At 43.4% G+C, this 15,655-nt stretch overlaps 1 protein-coding gene across 1 annotated transcript in view; it reads left to right on the top strand.

Moving 5' to 3' along the window:
* The first annotated feature begins 6,171 nt into the window (after nucleotides 1-6,171).
* The window catches only part of PLCL1 (phospholipase C like 1 (inactive)), a 281,756-nt gene continuing 272,272 nt past the window's right edge, over nucleotides 6,172-15,655 (top strand). Inside the window, exon 1 of the mRNA XM_063429886.1 lies at nucleotides 6,172-6,448. Within this exon, the coding sequence (XP_063285956.1) occupies nucleotides 6,314-6,448 (135 nt within the window). The 5' untranslated portion in view covers nucleotides 6,172-6,313. The remainder of the gene's footprint in view (nucleotides 6,449-15,655) is intronic.

Genomic DNA, 15,655 nt, shown 5'->3' with positions numbered 1-15,655 from the left:
CCCCCACCGGCCCAGAGGGGGTGAGGGGGACAGGGCCCGGTCCGCCCAGCTGAGGGAGTCCAGTTGGACATCATTGGGCAGGATAGTGGGCAGCGGCCGTCCGCCTCACTCACCGCCGAGTAGGCCTCATCCAAAAGGAACGATGTATATCCCTCCGAGGGACTAAAACATTAACTGCAAGCCTCTCCCCGGGTCCAGTGTCTCCTCATGTGCCGGCCCACCGCGGTAGGTCGTCAAGTAGGTCCAGAAGTACCTTGTTGTGGGCTAATAACCCGAAAGTTGCCGGAGCTGTTGTGCCGTGCGACCAGCCAGCATGGCGGCCAGGCCCCGCCCCCCCAAGAGAATGTATTTTAACATCGTATGCTCACTGTTTGTAACTGTTTTTTTTCCCCCATTTGATCTGTTTATGACTTTATCCACTAGATGTATAGTTCTATGCATTTACGATAACTGAAAATGAAAAATAAAGATTGTCTAAAAAAAAAAAAAAATATTAAACACAAGTTATATTCCTATCTCCAAGACCACCCTGGCCTTGAATTTGCCTTTTTGATTTCTATTAGGAAATTTATTTACTTTTTGTGTCTTCCTCTTGGTGTGAGTTAGGATAGGTTTAATGCTATTACTTCTGGTGTCTAGCCCGTTAAGCCCAGCCACTCTAAGGTCCGTTAATAGTTAATATGCCTATCTTCTCTCTGTGCCTTAGTGCTGCTGAATAATATCTTGCTGATGATCCTTGTGCACCCTGAGAGTCTATAATTTTTTATAGTCAAGGTAAAAAACCTACTAAACAGGTGCCTATAGCCAGCGGCCTACTTGCCAATTTAACCCAATTTTCATGAACACACCTTTGAGCAAAGCAAACAAATAGCTCATCACAAAGATTCTACCCCCACAACGCTGCAGTTTTGGTAGAAACGTATATACAGTAAGCAGCATATGTTGTGACCCTGTGACCTTGAAACTGACGTGAAATTCTCTAGTTGGTTTCAACCATGAGAGTTTCCACGTATGCTGGTCTGGTGTAATTAAAGGGACTGTAAAGTAAATAGCAATACTAGCACTAAATACTTTTATAGGCAATAAATGTCACTGTTTGTACTTGGGCCGGGGACAGTTTTGCAAGTATTGTTACAAATCAAAATCTGAAATGGAAACAACAACTACCTGAACCATGAGTTGATTAAAGGAGAGCTCTAAGCAACATAACCACCAGAGCTTGGTTTAAATAAACTGTGGCTTTTCCCAGCACGGAGGGACCACCCTGGCGAGTTAGCCAAAACATAAAAATAGACTGTTTGTAATATTTTACTGAAAAAGTTTTGAATAATGCCAGATGTATGTTTTTATGCATGATATGCAAAGCTGTCTTCCACTGTAGCCCTAAGTTAGGGCCTCTAACTCTATAGCTGTTTCTTCCAAAAATGAACTGGGGGTGAGAACTAAAAAGGATCTGGTAGTGCACGTATATACATAATTAAGCTGGCACTAGTAGCATTTTCATTAACGAAAAAATAATGAAATTCAATTAAATTGATTGCATGGTAGGCACTGGAAATTTCAGTTTACTTGTGCAAGTGGTTTTTATACATTTTTTTTCAAATAACCCCCTTGAGACCAATGCCTTTCCTAGCTATTGTGCTTTGTGATCGAGGACTGTTTTGGTACATTTGCTGTGTGTTTGTTCCACTATGCTTTGTAGTGGTTATGGTGCCAGGAAATCCCTGGCACCCTCCCATCCCAATGTAAGTAGTCAAATTGTTTAGTAAGGTGTTGATTTCTTACCTTAGGCACCAGACACTGCTCGCTGCCTCCATCTTTATTGTGCTGAGAATTGGAAGCCTTGTTGGCCATTGCCGGATTTATGAGATGTTAGCGAGTCAAATTACAGACCTCAATGCCAGTTTTCAACTATGCAATTTTGATTGATTGATTGATTGATTAGGCTCATGTTACTTTTAAGACAAAAAAAATCATCCCCAGTTGCTCTTAATTGTCATTTTGGCTTATTATTTTTTAAAAGAAGACAACTTGAGCTTTTTATTAATGGTCATTTTGAGACTTTTCACTGGGTCATATCATTACAAAATTCTGTAAATTCAGTGATTTATTTTTAAAAAAAATTTCACATCCATATTACATTTGAATGGTGCGTTTTGGTGAATTTTAGGTAGAAACGTATTTCTAACGCTATAGTTTTAATATACATATTTATGTCCCACCCCTCCTCCTGGATGAGCTTGCAATGTGAGTTTTTGTACCTGTTAAGCCTCGACGTGTCCTTCTCCATCATGATGCTCTGCGTCCTTGGCTGAGATCATTAAGATTACTCTGGATCATTTACACACACATATACACACTAGATCCCTATATACACTCTGAATCCACTATATACACACACACTACACTCCTAACATACACACTCTGGGTCCCCTAGATTCCTTGTAAGCAAACACATACTACATTCACTAAACACACACTCTCTACATCCCCTACAAACACTACATCACCTATACACACACACACACACACTTGCTACATCCCGTATACACACACTCTCTACAGCCCCTAGCTACATATGCATTACATTACACCACAAACACAACACAACTAAAACCAACCTTATGACACAATACCACACCACAATCAGCTCACTCTACAAACACGCAATCCCACAAGCAGGCTCTAAACATTCCCATTCATAGAGACACCCAGGGCAGGACTGGCCCACCGGGATACCGGGAAATTTCCCGGTGGGCCGTGGCATCTGGGGGCTGCGCAGGTAGGTGCCACCGGGTGGCCGGTCCGGTGGCACAGACAGAGGGGGCCGGCCGCGTTCCACGCTGGAGCCGCCGGGCCAGGTGGCAGCCTCGCCGGTCCGGCGGCACTCCTAATGCTGAGGACTGAAGGACAGTATTGTGCTGGGAATTGTAGGAACCGCAAGGGAGCATGGTAGAGAGACATGCTCCCTCCTCCTTCAGTCCTCAGCATTAGGACTGACGCCAAACCGGCAAGGCTGCCACCCAGCCCGGCGGCTCCAGCGTGGAACGTGGCCGGCCCCCTCTGAGTGTGCCACCGGACTGGCCACCCAATGGCACCTACCTGCGCCCCCAAATGCCGCGGCCCACCGGGAAATTTCCTGGTATCCCGGTGGGCTAGTCCGGCCCTGATAACAACACATACACGCCCCTGGCTGGATTTTCATCTTTGGAGCATGAATTTACAGTGCTGTCTAACACAAAAAAAAAAAGTAATACATTGTGAGCAAAATGGATAGTATGTGAATGTTATGAGTGAATGGCATAAGATCTGAACCTATTCTGAAGAGTGTGAATTCAATGTGCATGGATGGAATGCAGAGTGCAGGATGTGAACGTAGAGTCTGAATGCTGTGTGCAAGGTGTGAGTGCTAGGTATGAATGCTGTGTGCAAGGTGTGAGTATAAGGTATGAATATTGTGTGCAAGGTGTGAGTACAAGGTATGAATATTGTGTGCAAGGTGTGCATTCTATGTATGAATACAGTGTGCAAGGTGTGGTTGCTAAGTATGAATACTGTGTGCAAGGTGTGGTTGCTAAGTATGAATACTGTGTGCAAGGTGTGCATTCTATGTATGAATACAGTGTGCAAGGTGTGAGTGCTAGGTATGAATGCTGTGTGCAAGGTGTGGGTGCTTAGTATGAATACTGTGTGCAAGGTGTGAGTGCTAGGTATGAATACAATGTGCAAGGTGTGAGTGCTAGGTATGAATACAGTGTGCAAGGTGTGAGTGCTAGGTATGAATACTGTGTGCAAGGTGTGCATGCTAGGTATGAATGCTGTGTGCAAGGTGTGAGCGCTAGGTATGAATACAGTGTGCAAGGTGTGAGCGCTAGGTATAAATGCTGTGTGCAAGGTGTGAGTGCTAGGTATGAATACTGTGTGCAAGGTGTGAGTGCTAAGTATGAATACTGTGTGCAAGGTGTGAGTGCTAGGTATGAATACAGTGTGCAAGGTGTGAGTGCTAGGCATGAATACTGTGTGCAAGGTGTGAGTGCTAGGCATGAATACTGTGTGCAAGGTGTGCGTGTTAGGTATGAATACTGTGTGCCAGGTGTGGGTGCTAGGTATGAATGCTCTGTGCAAGGTGTGAGTGCTAGGCATGAATACTGTGTGAAAGGTGTGAGTGCTATATATGAATACTGTGCGCAAGGTGTGAGTACAAGGTATGAATACTGTGTGCAAGGTGTGAGTACAAGGTATGAATACTGTGTGCAAGGTGTGAGTACAAGGTATGAATACTGTGTGCAAGGTGTGAGTGCTAGGTATGAATACTGTGTGTTTCTGAATGCTGAGTTCAATAGTGTACTAAGGAGTGGAGGTGGGAGTGGTCTGTCCGGGGTGACAGCTAAGAAGGCAAACCACTGTTTACATTGTTGCTGCCATGGCATTCCTGCACCATAACTACTGCAGCTCACTGTAGTGATTATGGTGCCAGGAGTGACCTGGCAACAATGTAAATAGTGGTTTGTCGTTAACTGCTTGGAGTATACCTTTAAAGTGCACGGAATTTCAGCTACAGAGCGCAATGAACACACTCCTCCCACTTATAATGAGCACAGCCTACCATAACCACACCCATTGTAATACCACACCTACCATTATAGTAGAACACCACACCTCCTATTATAGTATAAACCCACATCTCATATAACATGTTAAGCTCCTATTATTACACTCACTCATTATATCAAACCCTCCATACATTATAACAAATCATTATAATCCACCTCCCACTATAGAAAATATCACATTAGAACACACCTCTCATTATAGCCCCCTCTCTATAGCATACCTCTCATTATAGCCCCCTCTCTATAGCACACCTCCCATTATAGTGCCTCTCTCTATAGAATACCTCCCATTATAGCCCCCTCTCTATAGCACACATCCCATTATAGTTCCTCTCTCTATAGCACACCTCCCATTATAGCTCCTCTCTGTCTGTATCACACCTCCCATTATAGTTCCTCTTTCTATAGCACACCTTCCATTGTAGCCCCTCTCTGTCTATAGCACACCTCCCATTATTGCCCCTCTCTATAGCACACCTCCCATTATAGTCCCTATCTATAGCACACCTCCCATAATAGTTCCTCTCTCTATAGAATACCTCCCATTATAGCCCCCTCTCTATAGCACACCTCCCATTATAGTTCCTCTCTCTATAGCACACCTCCCATTATAACCCCCTCTCTACAGCACACCTCCCATTATAGTTCCTCTCTCTATAGCACACCTCCCATTATAGTTCCTCTCTCTATAGCACACCTCCCATTATAGCCCCTCTCTCTATAGCACACCTCCCATTATAGCCCCTCTCTGTCTGTATCACTTCTCCCATTATAGTTCCTCTCTCTATAGCACACCTCCCATTATAGCCCCTCTCTGTCTGTATCACTTCTCCCATTATAGTTCATCTCTCTATAGCACACCTCCCATTATTGCCCCTCTCTATAGCACACCTCCCATTATAGCCCCCTCTCTATAGCACACCTCCCATTATAGCCCCCTCTCTATATCACACCTCCCATTATAGTTCCTCTCTCTATAGCACACCTCCCATTATAGCCCCTCTCTATAGCACACCTCCCATTATTGCCCCCTCTCTATAGCACACCTCCCATTATTGCCCCCTCTCTATAGCACACCTCCCATTATAGCCCCTCTCTATAGCACACCTCCCATTATAGCCCCTCTCTATAGCACACCTTCCATTGTAGTCCCCTCTCTCTCGCTATAGCATACCTACTTTATAATCCCCTCTCCCCCCCATAGCACAGCTCCCATTATAATCACCCCATAGCACAGCTCCCATTATAATCACCCCGTAGCCCCCATAGCACAGCTCCCGTTATAGCACAGCTTTCATCATATCCCACTCCCACTGTAGCCCCCCCTTCCATAATAGCACACATCCCATGAATACATGACCCTCCCCATCACAATACCCCCCCTCCCCTGCACATGGAACTGTCAGCTTACGGCCCCACCTACTGCAAGCCCATCAACCAATCAGCGCAGACCTGGAACCCAGCCCTAGACAGCTCTGGATCCGGACAGCCAATCAGCGCTCACCAACGTTGCGGCTCAGCCAATCGGAGGAGTGCTCCATCCCCGGGTTCGCCCAGCTGTGCCCGGCTCCCTCATGCGGTGGTCGGTTGGCTCTGAGCTCCATACACACCGGACTTCGCGCCATGCGGCGTGTGCCCAGCCCTCTCCACTGACAGCTCTCCCTCCCGGCCGGCATGGAAGTTAGCGGGCAGTGAGTGCCATGGCAGAGGGGCTGGAGGGGGGCTGCGAGCTGTGCCCGGAGAATGGCCGCGGCAGGGAGCGGAGGAGCGGGGTCACTGAGCTCAGCCTGCTGGAGGCAGCCAAGGCGGCCCCCCGGAGAAGCAGCATCATCAAGGTGGGATTCATACACTAACTATGCGCATTGTACTATAACCCAGGGACTGCGAGCCTGGCATCACTGGGGCATTCACTAACCTAGAGACTGCTGGCATCACTGGGGCATTCACTAACCTAGAGACTGCGAGCCTGGTATCACTGGGGCATTCACTAACCTAGAGACTGCGAGCCTGGCATCACTGGGGCATTCACTAACCTAGGGACTACCATCTACATGGCATCACTGGGGCATTCACTAACCTAGGGACTACCATCTACATGGCATCACTGGGGCATTCACTAACCTAGGGACTACCATCTACATGGCATCACTGGGGCATTCACTAACCTAGGGACCACTGGCATCACTGGGGCATTCACTAACCTAGGAACTACTGGCATCACTGGGACATTCACTAACCTAGAGACTGCGAGCCTGGCATCACCGGGGCATTCACTAACCTAGGGACTACTGGCATCACTGGGGCATTCACTAACCTAGAGACTGCGAGCCGGGCATTCACTAACCTAGAGACTACCATCTACATGGCATCACTGGGGCATTCACTAACCTAGGGACTACTGGCATCACTGGGGCATTCACTAACCTAGGGACTACCAGCAGCCTGGCATCACTGGGGCATTCACTAACCTAGGGACTACCATCTACATGGCATCACTGGGGCATTCTCTAACCTAGGGACTACCATCTACATGGCATCACTGGGGCATTCACTAACCTAGAGACTACCAGCAGCCTGGCATCACTGGGGCATTCACTAACCTAGGGACTACGAGCCTGGCATCACTGGGGCATTCACTAACCTAGGGACTACCGGCAGCCTGGCATCACTGGTGCATTTACTAACCTAGGGACTACGAGCCTGGCATCACTAGGGCATTTACTAACCTACTGCCTACCAGCAGCCTGGGATCATGGGGCATTAACTAACCTAGGGACTACCATCTACCTAGCATCACTGGGGTATTCACTAAACTAGGGAGTAACCTAGGGTCTACCAGCAGTCTGGCATCACTGGAATATTCACTAGAAAGGGACTTCCAGCTACCTGGCATCACTGGGACATTAACCGAACTGACAATTATAAAGGGAAATTGCATCTGGGGACAAAACAGGCCGATCAGAAAACAAAATCTCTAACTGCTGTTTATCTCAGTCATCTGCTTGGTTATAGAATATGCAGTTCACAGTTTATTGAATACATCTCTGAGAATGTTTAGTATTCTAAATTAATGTGCTATTTTATCATTTCTTCATCATATTCTTTTTATGACTTATCGCCCAGTAAAACATGGTACAGGGAATGTTCTGCACTGAGTACACACTCAGTAATGCATGTAAAAAGCATGATAAAGGCAACGCTGCTTGCTTATGGCTGAAAAGGGCACAAGCTTAAAGATATGTCCATGGGCATAACTTGGCATTGCTATTTAATCCATCGCATTGTTTCAGGTGGGGTAAAAAATGCCCATTCCACATCAATCTTCGTTCAGGACAGCTGTATGCCTGACAGTGCTGGGTAACATTGGCAGTAATAGTATAGAGACGATTGCTAAATGTTATAGAACTCCGGGTCAAAGTTCTAAAATTGGAACAGCAAAACTTCCACTGGTATCCATGGCAACTGCTCCACTTTTAGAACTTTGTCCCACAAATGTTTTGTATTTATGTAACCCTTCTGGTGTGTAAGGCATTTAGCATCTGTGTATGTGAAGGGAAGAATATATGCACAGTTCTATAACAGAAAGCTGGTGGACATATGACAGTGACTGCCAACATTCTTATTTTTACATGTGATCAGTTTTGTTAACTTTAAGGTCTACTCTATCTATGACATGTGCAATTAGTGACGGTCAGTACACCTCACTTCATGCTGTATTGCAGTGGTTATTAATTCATTTTCTTTGCTTCCCATTTGTAGTATCTTGTAAGACTGGAATAGATATATATAGATGGATAGATAGATGCAGTCCTCAAATATGTGTTGTTTTTGTTTTCTTTTGTTGTGTCCGCATTAGACCTGGGATTCCTATTTGTCAAATAATTAAACCTATTGTGCCAGTTTGGATTGAGGTATGTATACCTGTCTAGTAAGGCATCAAAGATATGTGACATGTGCCTTGGTCCAAAAAGATCGGGAACTACTGCTATAGAGACCCCAAAGCGAGTTTCAAGAGTGTAACGCATATGCTTTTATTTGTTTTTGAATATATTTTACTACAGTTTTACAAGTGAGAAATGGGTAACTAAACTTAGTGCAGGTAAAGAATGGGCTTCCAAGCTAATTAATTCCATGTATAATTCAAGTCCGCTACTAGGCATTTATATTAAGTGCACTCTTTCTTCATCTGAACTACTAGGACTCAAAGTTCCCTTTAATGCTGTTAGCTGAGCCCTTGCCAAGTACTTTTACTAAACCAGACCGTAGTGTGATCACCACCTATCACCTATGTATTCTGGAACGACTGACACCACTAAATATGAGCAAATATCTACCGCTGTGTAATTGCTCAGTAAAACATTTCATCCTTCAATCTGGTACTAGATCATAACCCTTGTTATATGTGGCCTATGTATTGCAGCCACATTGGCCAGATTACACCACAGGGGCGGTTTTCTTTTGCGGAACCCAAGAATGAAATCTATTATTGACTAGGATGCACTGGAAACAATCTTGGCAAATGAACTCAGACTCACATCCCTGTAGAGCAATCTCAATGATATTGTCATTACGCTAAGTAACTGCTTGCAAGTTTTCTACTACATCTTGACAGAAAATGAATAAATATTTCTAACCCAGGGAGGAATTTCATCTTGCAGCTTCAAAAAAGACTGATTGTCTCACACCTCACTTCAGTGAAGCAAAACAGCACTGACATCTTATTGATTAAACAAATCACATATACAAAAGCAATGCATTTGTACCTGTCTCCAAGCAAAGCATATTGTATAGTTATGTGTTCATTACTGATTGCATTACAATTCACGATGTGGAATTAATGTACTTGGCCAAGTGATTGACGTAACCGTCAACTGGTTCAAAGTTTATTGCTTTTTCAAAGCAGAAGCATCATTGTATTGTGCTGTGAAACATCAAATACTGTCTGGCAGTGGACTGGTTAAACAGAATAAGGGATCGCTGTAGAAATTGTAGATGTGTACCCTCAGCCGACAGCATACATTAAAGCATAAGTAAGAATCACTGGCTTGCAGAGCTTGCATTTAAATCAGTTTGAAAGCATACCAAAGGACCACAGAGGTGACTGCTCTTGTCTGACACTAGGGAGGGAAGTCAGCAACCATTAAAATTTACATAGATGTTTATTCACAGAACAGCAAATGTGATTGAGGTGAAAACCATGTTTGCAAATTTAGTCTGGAATAGCACAGTTGGGATTTCTTTTAACTCAAATACGCATAAAATCGGTTCTGCAATTCACTGTTTTGTGTGTAACACCAATGAATCCCATCAAAGGTTGTTTCTCTTGCAAAAATGACCTTATGATAATTTAAGGATATTGTACAGTATTTCCGTTCATCTGAATACCTGCAGGTTGGGTTTGGTCACTTAGGTTTTTTTTTTTTGTTGTTTTTTTTTTTGACGTTCTAAGCCTACTTGAAAATCCTATAAGTGTAAATAAATTGAGTATTTCATTATTCACTACATTATCCTGACACAAAAAAAATCATAATGCTTCTGTGTTGTACATGAATGATTCTAACCCGAAAAAATGTAAAATATGCATGCTGCAGCATGTAAATTCTTTAATCAAGGAATGATTCCAAAGACCTAGTCTTGATTAAGTAAATGCAATGCATTGCATAAATTCTAAGCAATTTAGTGCAGCACCTTTTAAGTTGTTCCCAGTAATCATGAAGAAGTAGTGTGTCCAGGAAAGCATGGCTGAAATTATAAGTGCTTTCCATTATTATCTTAGTAGTATCTTGCCTCCCATTCTAACAATCTAAATTCCGTGCATACCACAAGTACAGTTTTGAACATAGATGACAATGTCTGGTGTGGACACTATAATGTGAGTGTTCTTAACATTAAGGAGTAAAAGGGTTCTATGTAACACAGCAATGGTCACATTAGAAATTCTTTAGCATACTCAAAATCATGCCTTGTCCCAAGACTGTTGGTTGGTAACTTGGTTCAGCCATGGTTAAACTCGCTCTGACTTTACTAAAAACACAGTATACCGCATTTGTTATCCTCTTAGAGTCTAGACCAAGGCTAGGCAAGTATCAACACTCCAGATGTTGAGGACTACATCGCCCAGAATGCTCTTAGAGCTATAACGCTGGCAAAGCATTAGGGGAGGTGTAGTCCACAACATCTGGAGTTCTGAAGGTTGCCTACCCCTGCTCTTGTTAATTAGTATCCAAAATACATTAACTTGTTGCACCCAAGCCAGTTTTTATTATTATTGATATTTATAAAGCGCCAGCGCCAACAATTTCCGCAGGGCTGTGCAATGGGTGTTTAGAATTCTTTTAGTTGCAAACATTTGAAATTGATCAGCAAACCTTTTAGGAAAAGTGTACAAAATGCAATGTTATACAAGTAAATGTAAATATAGTGTACACTCGGACTAAAGTCAGGCTATACACCCTCTGTCATTTCAACGGAATTGGCTGATCATATACAATATAGAATTATTCTTGGTCAGAAGAATTTAGACAGTCAAGTGAAGTTTATTAAAATACAATTTCTGCAGTTCTTATAATTAACCAGACTTAATTACAGCCACCAACAAAGTGCATTGGCAACTTTTTGGTAAATACCCGAAAGGTTTTGAAATGATGCCAGGTCACCTTGTAGTGGCGAATATATTTATTTAAGTTTTTGTTAAATGTATGAAGGGCTGTGAGAAAATGTCTTTCTTGTTTATGTAAGCTAGACTGAGCATCTCTGCATGTAAATTTAAGGTTTTGTTTTTTGTTAATATGAAAACAGCACTACTATTTTTGTTGTGCTGTCACAACATATTCCAATGTACTTTTTATTTATTTTTTTAAAAGAACATTTCAAGGGAGCTATGACTGTAATATGCTGTTGTACACAAGTCAACTGCAAGTTCCTTAGAGAAATTCAGTAGGCACTGCTTTTTTTTTTTTTTTTTTTGTATATATATATATATATATGCTTTTCCCATTATGTAACTTTCCCATCGATGCACACATTGTGCTTTTGGTCATTTTTATTTCAAATAATTTTGCTCATGGAACCAGCTGGCACACTTTGATTTCAAAATACAGGGTTAATGCCAGTTATTCAGCTTTCCAATGTATTATTGGCAACAACCCCAGGGCCCAAAGATCTGAAACGATTGGGCATGTTCCAGCAAAGTGCTACAAGGTTGTTTTTATTGGATCTAGAAATAGAAAGTCACAGCAGATTATGTGGAGGTGTATCGCTGTGTCAAAACCCTCTCCGCCTCCCCCCAATCTTGCCACCCTCTCCCTTCGAGACTCAGCTTTCTTGGATCCCCTGGAGATTACAGCTGCTGATAGCTGCATCTGAACTGTTATTTTTCTAACTACCATTATTAGAGTCCTACGTCTATTTGTCTGCTCTGCGCCCTGTGTAATATGAGTGCGTAACATAGAGGGATCTGATCTGCTATTAAGACTTTCTTGCTGATAATGAATAGGCAAGTCACGGTGGGGGATACGTTACTGATGAGGATTGCTTTTTATATTCTGGTGATGCAGAGTAGTTTTTAAATTGCTTGAATAGACTTTATTTTAGCCGCCAGAGAGGTCAGAATAGCGAGGAAGGAGTTAAGAGCCTCATAACGATATTATCTGATTTTCTTTTAAACTCCGTTCCTGCAGCTTCTCTTTGCTAATGAAATCCCCATGTACTGTAACATTTTTAAGTCTTGTAGAATTAGAGATCCGGGGATTGGAGGTTAAAGGTCTATCTGTACAAAAAAAAGGGACATTTTGTCACAATATGATGTGTTTGCTATTAAAATTCCCACACTGTAAGACACGGTAATAACCTGTACTCCACTGCGTGTTCTCAAAGCTTTCATTACTGTTTTAATGATTTAATATAGTATTTCAGTGAGAGACAGACATTTTCAGTCGGTTCTTACAAATGATCATTGTCTGAAACCAATCTGCAGTATTTAGAGGTATTGGACCCATGTTAATATACAGGTTGATTAAAGACCCTCTAAACACCAAATAACTTTAAGGAAATGGAGCGGTCAGAAATATTAAACATACTTGGCTACCATGAGAAAACGCACAAAGTCCTGTATCTTGTGTTGGATGGTAAGCAAAACGAACATATAATATGTTAAAACCGTGTCAAGTGGACCGTCTCTCTTGTATCATTCAGCATTTGTTTTTAAAGAAACACCAACTGCATCCATTGTTCCAGCCTCTTAGTGGCTACAGTATAAATCAAAGAAATCCGTGATATACATATAGTTATTCTAAAGCCAATAACATCTTTGAGCACAAAGAATTGATAGGGGAAGATGAAAGTGTTTGTTTCAGTGCAGTATGCACTATATACATTAATTACTGAACTTGTGTAACAGTAAAAGCCTATCCGTTACTTAGTGTCACTAAATCCTTGTAACACTGTGCCCCGGTACCACTTAGCGGATTGTGTTGTTATATTTCACTTTTTCAGAAGCTTTGTTTTCATTCATTGGGTTTTAAAAAAAGTTGAAAATATGAGACTGAATTATAAACCTCTGGAGTTTTGGCTGTTATGAGTTTCTCATGCCTGACGTGATCAGTTCTAGGTTGTATGTCACTAGAGCTGTATTCTACAGTTGGTGTGTTGCAGGTCCCTGCTAACATATGAATGTATGCAGAACAATTACGGAACGTGGCTCATGTATAGGTATGGAACTATCTTACTGATTGCTCCATATATATGACTTTGCCACGCTATTGCTGTTTGTACGTAGTCACCAATGATCTGCTTGGTACCTAATTAACAAGAAAATCACCATTTAAAAAAAATAAACTGATAAAATATTGTATGATTGTGTATGTAGAAAAAACATTTGAGTGTTTAAACTCTACCAAAAAAAAAAAAACCCACACCGAAAACTAGACCAGCAAGTGTTAAGGGGTTAATGTCATGTTAAAGGTTTAATATTTTTAAATTGAACCATATTTCTTCCCTTTGTGTTTTATGACACAGTGGGGTACGCTTTGTTTATTCACAATATAAATCCATAGATGGGTAGAGCTATACTGTGGTAAAGTGACTTGTTTGTACGTAGCACTTCTTACATTACCAAATAGAGATTGTACTCTTTCACTGTTTGTCTTTCAATACAGCCTTAGAATTTCAACTAATGAACGGTCCTCCTTTTCTGCAAATCAAGGTTTGTAGGATTTAGGAAATTTCTGGTTCTAGCCTCGCACTTCTACAGACGACTCGAAACCTTTTCACAATGGATACATTGGGATTTTGTTCTGCTGTGTTTTGTAGACATCAGTTGATATGAAGTAATGGAAAATAAAGTGCTTGGGAACTTCCGGTTGACTGCAGCAGCGAACAGACGCACATTAAGAGGGCTCCGAGTCCAACACGAGAAAAAGCGTGAAATATTCCCTCCCTTCACACCTCAACCGACAAGCACCCATCCTAAACACTAATGGGGAGAAAGGGGAAAAAAGTGATGCCTCACAAGCCCACATCGGGACTTACTATCGGAGACTTATGGAGGCAGACACGCGGAGCCTCAGACTCCATCATGGCGGCCCAGCACGGCGGTTGCTCAGACTTCTCTGACGACTTGTCCGACGAGGAAGAGAGGGGACTATTACAGCCTCCTAACCCATCTCAAAGGGCTCAGCGAGGCGACAAGGAGAAAGACACTGAACCGCTCACATTGGCGGACATGAAGACGTTACTGGCGGACCTGAAGCAGAGCTTCCATGAGGACATTACAGCGCTCCGCACAGATCTGTCAGGCCTGACAGGCCGCATCTCCAAACTAGAGAGCTCCTCACAATCTCAGGCCCAAGAGGCTGCCACACTGCAACACGCAGTACATACCCTGGAACGGCAAAACAGGCAATTCGAACATCGCCTTGCGGCACTCGAAGACGCCAGGCGGGCCGCTAATATTAAAATCAGAGGGGTCCGGGAGGACGTTGCAGAGGCCGAACTGCCTTCTCTGATGCAGCGCATGATACAGGCAATCTTACCTCGTGGTCAGCAGCAAACAATCGCCCCGGAGCGGGCCTTCAGAGTCCCAAAACCGGCAAACGCCCCACCTAATGCGACGAGAGATGTCATCCTGATACTACGCAACAGCGGTCATAAGGCAGCGATTTTATCAGCCCTCCGGGGCAAGACCCCCCTCTGCCTGGACAATATGGACCTCACACTTTACCCAGACCTGTCCAATGGCACCCTGGCCTGGCGTAGGTCGTTACGGCCACTTACCTCCATCCTACGCACCCACAAAATCGATTACCGCTGGCGGGCATCCAGGACATTGACGGTCCAACGAGGAACAACCACACACAGCATCCAAGACATAAGTGATGCCCCGACCCTCCTCCGGCTCCTGGAACTACCTCACGACCTGCTGCCTCCGAATGAAGAGACCACCGGGGACAACAACAGCTCCCCCAACCGCACCCACACATGGGACCCAGACAGAATTGCACCATTCATCCCTCAAAATTCCACGCCGGATGCATACTCAGCAGTCACGACATAGAGGCGCAGGGAAACCCGCCAGGCCGGGCCATGGGTCCACTACACGGTCTTGCGTGAGATTGCCTAGTCTCAAGGGGATTATGCTATTGCCACCCAGAAGAGAACTCGCGAGGCCCACAAGAGCCCTTGAACTTATTATTTTTCCTTCGACACAAAGGACACGTACATATTTTACTTTTTTTTTTTTTGGTTGTGCTACATGTTAAAATTTTATAATTTGAAAGGTGTTCTGTGGGTGTTCTGTACTGGACAACGCCTCTTAATTGATGCATGCACCCACTGTAGCACTTAAGGCCTTGTTGAATTGCATTTCTTACTGGGGACAACTAATAGAACCATGCACTGCCGGTACAGTACTAGAAGTAGTCATATTGTGTAGTTATTAGGTCATCGGCTTTTACATCTACTTGCTGGGGCTCCACGCATCGCACTTAAGGCAACTATCTGGTGCCATCTAGCTGACTACACTAGACGTTAATTATTTCTTAGTA

This window comes from Pelobates fuscus, chromosome 8 (assembly GCF_036172605.1).
Source record: "Pelobates fuscus isolate aPelFus1 chromosome 8, aPelFus1.pri, whole genome shotgun sequence".
Lineage (NCBI taxonomy): Eukaryota > Metazoa > Chordata > Amphibia > Anura > Pelobatidae > Pelobates > Pelobates fuscus.
Note: the sequence above shows the minus strand (reverse complement) of the source record. Positions and strands in the feature narration are given on the sequence as shown.